The 9,943-nt window shown below is 59.1% G+C and overlaps 1 protein-coding gene across 1 annotated transcript; it reads right to left on the bottom strand.

Annotated features, from left to right (window-relative positions):
- Window positions 1-200: 200 nt before the first annotated feature.
- On the bottom strand, window positions 201-8,304 carry EMILIN1 (elastin microfibril interfacer 1). The gene is made up of 8 exons (XM_007532580.3): window positions 7,675-8,304; window positions 6,693-6,818; window positions 5,888-6,102; window positions 2,759-4,675; window positions 1,868-1,984; window positions 1,449-1,466; window positions 1,178-1,315; window positions 201-840 (listed from the first exon to the last, which is right to left on the bottom strand). The coding sequence occupies exons 1-8, from the start codon at window positions 7,842-7,844 to the stop codon at window positions 503-505; spliced, it is 3,039 nt and encodes a 1,012-aa protein (XP_007532642.2). The 5' UTR covers window positions 7,845-8,304; the 3' UTR covers window positions 201-502.
- Between the last annotated feature and the right edge of the window lie 1,639 nt (window positions 8,305-9,943).

Raw genomic sequence — 9,943 nt, 5'->3', positions numbered from 1 at the left:
ACGCGGCGGTCTCGGATCCCAGCGCCCCCTGGCGGCCGACGGCGGACCAGGAGGCGGGCACACCTTGCAGCCGGTGCCTTCTGAGCTCCGGCCTGCAGCAACACTCAGAGCAGACGTCCAGTCTGAGGCTCTCCCTCGCCCGTCTGCCCCAGGACACACACTGGAGCTTGTTTAGTTTTTTAGAAAGCAAAATAATAATAATAAGTTAAAAAAAAAGTCTTTATTCCTGAATAGTTTAGTATGGCAGTGGGGCCCAGAGCCCTTCAGAAGAGCCCTGGAGCCCAGGGCATGGGCCTAGAAGGCCAGGTGGACAAGCACAGGCTCGAGGGCCCGCTCCTCCGCAGTCCCAGGCCTACAGGGTACGGCAGTCAAGCAGAAAGTTTGGACTGGTGTCCGATGAAAACCTGGAAGGGGTCCAAGCTCAAAGTCCACACTCCAAAAGCTGCAGCAGGTCCCGTGGCCACCCCTGCTGATGCTGGCCGGTGTGGACAGTTGCCCCTATCTACACCTGTTCAAACTGCAGGTCCTCGTAGAGCAGGGCTCCACTGAAGATGGTGAGTGGCTCCTCAGAGTGCGCTAGCTGCCCCATGACCAGGTCAATGCACACTGTATCTCCCGCCTGCAGCGGCAGGATGAGGCTGAAGACGCCCAGGGCACCCGGGCTTGGCTGGCTCTCGGCCACAGGCTTGTTCTCCAGGCCCTCGGGCTCGTAGCCCCCGGAATCTATGCGGGCCACACCCAGGTTGGAGCGGGACAGCACGGCCTCCACCTTCTCGTGCCTGTGACCTGTGAGCACTGCGCTCAGAAGATAGCGCCCAGCCAGGGGCGCGGTGAACACACCTGCAGATAAGGACAGCCATCAGGCCAGGAAGCCCAAGGGAGGGGGTCCCAGCTGGGCTGTGCACCTCCTTTCTGTTCCAGTGTACAGTCCAGCAGGGCAGGGCAGGTGGGCTTGTTCAGACCACAGGGAGGAAGAGCTAAGTCCCCACACACCCCACCAAACACAAACAAACCCTTAGCACAAGCTGTCCTGAGAAAGGATAAAAGAAAGGAAGAGTAGGGATTTCCCAAAGCGGAGAATGAAAAGATCACCTGGCCAAAAAGTCCAGAATGAATGTGGGGCACAGCCTGCCCAGTGCCCAGCCTGCTTGGTGCACAGCTAGCCAGCCCCACCTACCCGTCTCTGGGTCATAGTAACCGCCGTCGTTGAGCAGGACTCTGTCGAAGGGCACAGTGCCTGGTTCTGATCGGGGTAGACTCAGGGCAGCTGAAAAGGCCACTCGGGGCACGGGGGATGCTGGTGCCCCCTCCTCTCCTGGAGGACCAGGCAGGGTGAGAGTGAATGGAGACTCAGGGCAAGGCCACCCAGCCCCCTCCCCCTCAGGGTCTCTATGGTTGGGGGGCTGCCCTCGGGAGTCAGCCTCCAACCTCCAGTGAAGGGCACTTACCCTGTTCCCCTTGGGGACCTGCAGGAAGAGGAAAGAGAGTTGTGAGAAGCAAGGGAACTCTCACTAAGTCACTCAGCAAACATCTGCTGAGTCCTGTGACCCCCTCCAGCCCATACACACACACACACACACACACACACACACACACACACACACTGTATGGGCTTTAGAGCAGGGCTTGGGGTTGTAGAAGGGAGGAACAGAGGGGCTGTTCTCTTCTCTACAGTTTTTGCACCCTTGGTGCCTATATAACCCCACAGGCTCCAGCCTCAGTCCAGCAACAAGGTCTTATCCTGCCAGCCAGCTGGAACCACCCCAGGGACCCCCGGCTCCTAACTTCCTTCCTGGCTTCTCTGTCACATGCTGAGTCTGGGGAGGCCTCCAGGGTGGTGATCTTCATAGTCACAAGGCCCACATACCTGGTGGTCCAATAGGTCCCTTTTCTCCATCCTTGCCCGGGGGTCCTGGAGGTCCAGCAGGGCCTGGGGGCCCCTGCAGTCCGGGAGGCCCTGGGGGCCCAGCTTCACCTGGAGGCCCTGCAATGACAAAGCTGAGTTGAAGGAGAGCTCAAGCAGGTGTGTTCAGAGGATTTGGAGGGGCATGGGGAGATAGCATAATGATCATGCCAAACGTTCTCATGCCTGTGGCTCCAGCATCCCAGGTTCAGTCCCTGGCCCCACCATAAATCAGAGCTGAGCAGTGCTCTGGTTAAATAATAAAGTTGAGGGAGTCGGGCAGTAGAGCAGCGGGTTAAGCGCATGTGGTGCAAAGCGCAAGGACCTGCATAAGGATCTGGTTCGAGCCCCCGAACAGGCTCGAAACAGGGGAGTCCCTTCACAGGCGGTGAAGCAGGTCTGCAGGTATCTAGCTTTCTCTCCCCCTCTCTGTCTTCCCCTCCTCTCTCCATTTCTCTCTGTCCTATCCAACAATGACGACATCAGTAACAACAACAATAATAAGTACAACAACAATTGAAAAAACAAAAACAAGGGTAACCAAAGGGAAAATAAATTTTAAAAATTAAAATAATAAAGTTGAGGAAAGTGGACAGGGAGCTAGATGAGACCAGTGGCAGGGCCCCTAGCTGCCCATGCCAGACACCTCAACATCTGGCTGGTATTGGGGTATATGAGTGAAGCAGCCACCTCCCATAGGCCTCTCTGAGCTACCTGGGGCAGTGGGGACCTCGGATCTCTGGGGATCAAGCAAGCCCAGGTGGAGCAAGGAGGAACCAGATGAAAGGCTGGGGGAGAGGGGAAAGGGTGTGCGAGGACCCCCCACCCCACTCCACATCGGCTCTTGCCCCTCACCGGTGAAGTCCTTGAGGCTAAGCTGGAGCAGCCGGTCCTCCAGGAGCAGCACAGAGCTATTGAGGGTGCCGAGCCGCCGGCCCAGGCCTGCCTGCCCCCCGAGCAGCTTCTCCAGCAGGGCCGCCTGGGCCTGGCTGCTGCTGTTGGCCTCCCGCAGCCCGGCCCAGAGCCCGGCCACATGTCTGGAAAGGCCCTCACGCAAGCCTTGCAGGCCCCCAGCCACGGTGTCCAGGCGCTCACAGACACCCTCGAGACGGCCCAGGCGGCCCTCCAGGCTGGGGCACTGGCCGGCCTGGGCTTGGCCCTCCTCCAGGCCTCGGAAGCGCTCCTCGCTCTCCGTGGCGTGCTCCGTGGCCTCCTGCTGCAGCCGGTTGATCTCAGAGATGATCCGGTCCTTGGTGGCGCCCAAGTCGGCCAGGTCAGCGCCCTGGCCCTCCACGGCAGTCTGCAGCTCATGCAGGGAGTCATTGAAGGAGCTGAAGGTGAGGATCACCTCCGACAGCTCACCCTGTAGAGCCTGGAGGGCTGTGCCCGAGCTGCCACCAAACACACTGAAGCCGTCCAGGGGCCCCCGGCTTGGCCCCCCGGCCCCTGCTCCGGAGCCCCGGGGGGGTAAGAGTGGGCAAGAGCAGCGCTCTACCCCATCCCGGAGGCGCCCCAGCTCCTCCTGGAACCCCCCACAGGCCCCACAGCCCTCCTCCCCACGGGCCTGCAGCAGCCCTTCCAGCTGGCCCAGCCGGGTGGCCGTGAGATTCAGCTGTAGGCTCAGCTCCGTCACGGCCTGGTCCTGGGCATCTGCGCGGCCCTGGAGCCGACCCACGTCGCCCTGCAGTCTGTCCAGTGCCGTCCGCCGGGCCTCCCCCGCCACTCCCGCTTCATGCAGGCCTGTGCCCAACAGCCGCAGTTGGCCCTCACTGTCCGCCAGCCGGCGCTCCAGGGCCCCGAGGAGCTTGCCCACCTGTGAGTCCCGCTCGCTTGGCGCCCTGGAGCAGAGCTGCCCACACGCCTGCACGGCCCCGGACACCTGCTCTTCCAGCACGTCTAGCCGCCCACTCAGCTGCCCACTCACATTGCCCAGCAGCCCCTCCAGCTTCTGCAGCTGACCCCGGGCGGTGGGCAGCCATTGGCCCAGGCCCCCTGGACGGCCCAGCCAGGGGCCCCCCTGCTCCTCTGACACCCCCAGTGTGGCATTGAACCGGTCCTCCAGGTGAGAGAGGCGGGAGGCTAAGCTAGTATAGCCTGGGGGGTGCCCCCCCTGTCCGGCTGCTCCCCCCAGCTCAGTAGCACGCCGGCCACTCAGCACCGTCACCGAGCCGGCCACCACATCCAGTCTGCGTTCCAGCTCGGCCAGCCGCCGGGCCAGCTCCGGGGGACAGCACTCCTGTGGGGGCCGGCGGCCCGGGGCCTGCCCCCCAAACTGCCGCAGCCGCTCCTCCACCGAGGCCAGCAGCTTTTCCAGCGCCCGCAGCCGATCCCGGTCCTCCTGCTGCTGCCGTCGGAAGCCATCCAGGCCTGCCAGGCACACGGAGCAGGACCCCTGCAGCCGTCGCTCCAGCTCCTGCAGAAGCTCGTCATTGGGGCCTGGGGGTGCCCTGCCCGTGCTTCCACCACGGGCCCCACCGCCGCTGCCTCCCTGATGGTTGTTGAGGTGGCCCAGCTCCTGATCATGTGTGGAGACGCGGTTGTCCAGGAGCTGCAGCTGCTGCTGGATCTCGCTGAGGGTTTCATGCACCCCAGGGCGGGCAGCCGCATCGGCCAGCTGCTGCTTGCCATTGAAGGCTGTCTCTACCGCCCTCTGCACGTCCTCTGCCAGGCGGCCGCTTAGCCCCTGCAGGACCCCTCGGAGGCCCTGCAGCTCCTTGGTCAGGCTCTGCACCTGCTCCTCCAGCTGCTGCACCTTCTCCGACTCCCGGGGACCTGGGGAGAGGGGAAGGCATCAGGGCGGGGTGGGGGGGAGACTTCTGGGCCACCTCTGGGCATCATCAATCAAGAACCGGAAGTCTAGGCTGCCCGGCCACTCCTGAGTGGGAAGATGCTGCACTGGCTGAGTGTCTTTGTGCCTGGCTCTGCCAGCACCTCTCCCCACCCCCACAACTCCACCAGGCAGGCACTCTGGCACGTCCCATTTAGCAGACTGAGAAAGAGAGGACCAAGGAGACTTCCTTCACTGGGGCATGAATAACACATTTCCCAAGTGGTAGAGCCGTGTTCTAAACCCAGGTCATCATCTGACCACCAAGCCCACGTCCCTCCCATGGTCCACATGCCTCCGAACTTTCTGGAAGCCATTTCCTCCTCTCTAAAGTGAGAATGACACTGTCTTCTGTGACTGGGCTGTCAATACTGGCAAGACAAGGGTGTGAAGGAGATGCTGGGGACTCTGCAACTGAGGTTATTCCCAGGTGCCTGGGGAACTCCCCAGAGACAAACAGCAAGGCTGCAGGGGCCCAGAGGGGTTGGTGAGAGAATGGGCCAGAAGTTCCTGTTGCTATAATTACATCCCACTAGGACCTGGCAGCAGAGAGCAACAACACCCATGGGGTTGAGGGGGAGGGAGGTATTTTCCAGCAGCCAGGCTACGGGACCACTGCATTCTGGGACCTGCAGTCTCCAGAGGCCACTGGGAGGGCTGGGACCTGTAGTTGCTGCAGTGCATGCTAGGATTTGTAGTCTCTCCCCTTGGACTATGCTTCTCCCAGGAATTCACCCTTTACTCCCACAGCTGTTCATGGCGAGGAAGTATGTTGGCCACATGTGGGCGTATGTGAGCACATTCTCTTGGCCTTTTTTTGTTTTACTTTCCTGGTCTCTATCTTACTGTCTGCCACACACACAGGCGTATGCGTACACACACACACACACACACACACACACACACACGGATCTGAAACATGGAAATGTAATTAAATCATAGAGAAAAAAATAACATCACGTGTATGCATAGCAGTCTGAAAAATGGAGCCTCCATCAAGGACACGGGCACTTGTGCAGGCACCCAAGTGTCTCCCAGCTGCTCTCTGTCCCTAGTCTCTGACTGTAAGCTGGGGGGTTGGGTGGTGGTGAGGGAGTCCTCTTCTCCAGCCCAGCCCCAGATGCCTCCCCTACTCTCCCTGGGGCTCCCTGACTCACCCTCGCCCCCTAGTCCACTCAGGTGGCTCCCGGCACTGGAGCCAGAGAGGTTGGGACGGCCAGGCCGGGGACGTGGGGTGGATGCTGCGGGACCCAGAGCTGGGGCAGCACCCTCAGCACAGTCATCACCCCCATAGCCCTGGCAGCACCTCCACTCCATGTCCGTCACGGTCTTGTAGGCCACTCGGTATCGAGGGCGATGGAAACTGCGATACCTGGAGAGAGAGGCAGAGGCAACCTCTTTAGGGCTCCCTGTTCGATCTGATACTCTGGCCCCCCAGAGAGGAGCAGCTACAGGTAGGAAGGCCTGACCCTCAGCTGACAGCTGTCAACTATTGGCCAAGAGCCAAATCTCTATTCTTCCTCCTCTCCTGCTTTTCTGGGACCTTCAGTTCCTCTCCTTTTTTTTTTTCTTAAATATTTATTTATTATGAGTGTTATAAGAGAAGAGAGACAACAGATACTGCTCACCTCTGGTATACAGCAATGCTGGGAATTGAACCTGTGGCCTCTGGCATGAAAGTTGTTGCTCTAATAGACTGGGCTATCTCCTTGGCCCTCAACTCCTCCCTCTGAATACAGTGCAGCCCAGGGAGGGCATTTGGGGGACTGATTGGGGTGGTTTAGGCAAGCTTCCCCTCAGTGCCCCACCAGCCAAACTGCTCCTTCAGTTTCTTCTCACAAGGGCTCTGACTGAAGCCCCAGCCCAGCCCCTTTCCTCACAGCCTGGTCACGGTTCCCAGAGCCAGCCTCCCACCTTCTGCTCTGGCCCAGCACCCCCAGGAGGACCCAGCACCAGGCTCACGTGATGCTGTGGGGACACTGGGGCTGCCCCCAGGTGCAGGGCTGGTAGCTGGGCTTCATGAAGGTCTCCACTCCATCCTCCAGCACACAGCTCACGGTCCGTGTAACCACGTAGGCACACCAGTTCCTGCAGGTACAACCCTGTCTGGACCCCAGGACCAAAGACACGGGTCCCAGAGAGGGGGCTGGGGGCCTGGGAGATAGCAGCGGGCAGGTAGGGGCAGGAGGTGGAGGAAGGGGTGAGGCAGTTGGCAGGCAGCCCCACCCACCCACCCCCATGCCTTCCTGTGTGGCAGGAGTTGATAAAGACTTTTTAAGACTGGGAGAGGAGGCCCAGGATGGGAAACCACACTTAGGAGGGCCTGTTGGGGGGCTGGGGGTGGGGGCGAGGCTGTGAATTCTCGAATTTATCTGAGTCCGTTTCAGCTTCACATCCCCCCCACCCCTTGCCTGGCTGGGGTGCCTATCTGGGCTAGTGCCCAAGGGCATCCCCTGGACTGAACTGGCTCCTGCCCACCCCTGGGGCAGAGGATGGGGTGGAGAGCTCAGAGTGTAGCAGAGAATGAGCCATTGAGGGCCTCCTCCCTGCCTCCCAGGGTCCACACTGCCAGACTCATTCAGGACTTCTGGGCTGTGTCTGGCGGGACAGGCTCAAGGAGTGGGTCAGGGTGGTGACAGAATTGTGGATAACTGGCTGGGGCCCAGGATGCCCCAGAGAGGGCCAGAAACCCTGCCCAAAAGCCTGAGGCTGGCACGTAGCTGGTAGGAAGACCTGGCCAATGCCCCTGCAGAAAAGAAAGTTTCCCCAAGGTGAGCTAGGGAGACCCATAGTTTTGAGGAGCCCTGGCCACTGCCCACAAGAAGGTGGGTGTGTGAGAATCCTCCTGGATGAATGGTTCCCTCCACCCCTCTTCCCTGCACCAGGATTAGGGCACCCACATTCTGAACCCCCCCCAGCCCAGGGCTGGGACCCCAATTCTTACCTATGGCGACTGGCAGGCCGTGGGGCACTCTGGGCTTGGGGTCCCCCTGGGCTGAGCGCCCCGCCGCCCCCTGTGTAGAGGCTGTAGCCGCGAGGAGGGTAGCTAGCTGCCCCCACAGCTGTGGTCAACAGGCAGCAGAGGTAGCAGCTCCAGAGGGTGCTGAGGGCCATGGTGGGGGGCTCCGGGGGGGCCCTCAAAGGCACATCCCCACCGGATCTCCGCTGGCCAGGTCTGGAACAGGGTGCTGCCGGCCGAGGGACAGAGCCGGCTGGCCGGGTCCCCAGCTTCCTGCCCCCAGCCGTATGCCTCCTCCCTGGCTGCCTGGCCTGACCCCACTCCCCCTCCTCTCCCCTCCCCAAGCTCCCTCTGTCCCTCCCTAGTTCCTTCCGCTCTCCTCTTCTCCACTTGTGAGGGGAGTCTGTTCTCTGGGTCCCCCCAGGTCCCCTGTGCCTGCTCCCTGCCTCCCTGGAAGGTCGCTGTCCTGGGGCCTCACCCTCACCCTCAGCTGGCCCCACTCTGATCTCGGGTTCCTTTTCTCGGTGGCCCTGGGGGTGACAGGGCTTTACCCCTGTGGCTATGAGAGGCGCAAGAGTGGCCTCGGGGCGGGCCCTGGCCTCCCGCCTCCTCTCCTGCTCCCCTCCCTTCCCCCCTGTCTGGCTGGCGGTCCAGCCTCCCCCTCCTCCCCCCACCTCGCCAACCATCGTGCACCACATCTGCTTCTTGTTAACTCCGGGAAAGAGAGAAAAAAAAGGAAAACCAGAGAAATGTGGAGTTGCCGCCGGGCTCGGGGCCAGACTCTCAGACCGGCCACATGGCGTGGAGCCTGCAGCTTGGGAGGAGAGGATGGGAGCTGCGGCCTCAGGAGGCAGTGAGAGACTCTGAGGGATTCAGTGGGACATTGCTCACCAACTAGTCTGTCACCTCCTCCATGGACCTGAGGATTCAGGCCCAGAGTGGGAACTTCACTTGCCCAAGGCCGCACAGCCCGCAAAGAACAGGAGTCCCATTGGTGGCTTGGGGCAAAGGAGCAGAGGAGAGAGAGCTGCTCAGTCAGGAAGGAGACTCCTGAGGCCAACAAGAAACAGCGATAGCTCATCTGGCAGAGAGCAGGACTTGCATGCTTGAGACTCCTGGTTTGATCTCCTTTGATACATGTATTTGAGTGGTGCTCCAACTACTCTCTCTCTCTCCTCTCCTTATATATAGTTAAAAGTAAATAGGGCAAGGGGTAGGGCAGCAGCGCAGCGGGTTAAGCGCACATGGCACAAAGTGCAAGGACTGCGTAAGGGTCCCTGTTCAAGCTCCCAGCTCCCCACCTGCAGGGGGTTCGCTTCACAAGCGGTGAAGCAGGTCTGCAGGTGTCTATCTTTCTCTCCCCCTCTCTGTCTTCACCTCCTCTCTCCATTTCTCTCTATCCTATCCAACAACAATGACATCAATAACAACAACAATAATAACAACAACGATAAAACAACTGGGGCAACAAAAGGAGAAAAAATAGCGTCCCAGAGCAGTGGATTCATAGTTCAGGCACCGAGCCCCAGCAATAACCCTGGAGGCAAATAATAAATAATAAATAAATAGAGCAGAGGGTAGACAGCATGATGGCTATGCAGAGACTCTAATACCTGAGGCTCCAAAATCCCAGATTCAATCCCTGCACCACCATAAGCCAGACCTAAGCAGCATTCTGGTAAAAACAAATAAATAAAATCTTTTTTATTTTTTAATTAACTTTATTTCAATAAGAGAGATGCAGAGGGAGTTAGGTGGTAGTGCAGCGGGTTAAGCGCAGGTGGCGCAAAGCGCAAGGACCAGTGTAAGGATCCCAGTTTGAGCCCCCGGCTCCTCACCAAAAAGGAAGTCGCTTCACAATCCATGAAGCAGGTCTGCAGGTGTCTGTCTTTCTCTCCCCCTCTGTCTTCCCCTCCTCTCTCCATTTCTCTCTGTTCTATCCAACAACAACGACATTAATAACAACAACAATAATATCTACAACAATAAAACAAGGGAAACAAAAGGGAATAAATAAATATTTATGAAAAAAGAGAGATACAGAGAGAAAGACACAAAGAAAGAGACGAGAGTACTTCTTAACTCTGATAAAATCGATCTTTAAAAAAAAAAATCAAAGATGATAGAAAAAGAAGAAAGGAATCTCAGGGCCAGGGAAATAGCTCACTTGGATAGATGTACACAGATCACAGGATCTGGGTTCGAGCCCAGTTCCCACTGCATTGAAGGAAGATTTGGGGCTTTTGCCTCTCCC

The sequence above is a fragment of the Erinaceus europaeus genome, chromosome 3 (genome assembly GCF_950295315.1).
Source record: "Erinaceus europaeus chromosome 3, mEriEur2.1, whole genome shotgun sequence".
NCBI lineage: Eukaryota > Metazoa > Chordata > Mammalia > Eulipotyphla > Erinaceidae > Erinaceus > Erinaceus europaeus.
The sequence above is the reverse complement of the archived record's forward strand: the minus strand, read 5'-3'. Positions and strand labels throughout refer to the sequence as shown.

Excerpts from the sequence above, each read along its gene's own strand:
- EMILIN1 (XM_007532580.3), bottom strand. The coding sequence starts at position 7,844 with ATGGCCCTCAGCACCCTCTGGAGCTGCTACCTCTGCTGCCTGTTGACC. Across the intron at positions 6,103-6,692 it reads CAGTGTCCCCACAGCATCAC|GTATCGCAGTTTCCATCGCC; the intron begins GTGAGCCTGGTG and ends CTCTCTCTCCAG. Across the intron at positions 4,676-5,887 it reads GAGTGGACTAGGGGGCGAGG|GTCCCCGGGAGTCGGAGAAG; the intron begins GTGAGTCAGGGA and ends CCCTCTCCCCAG.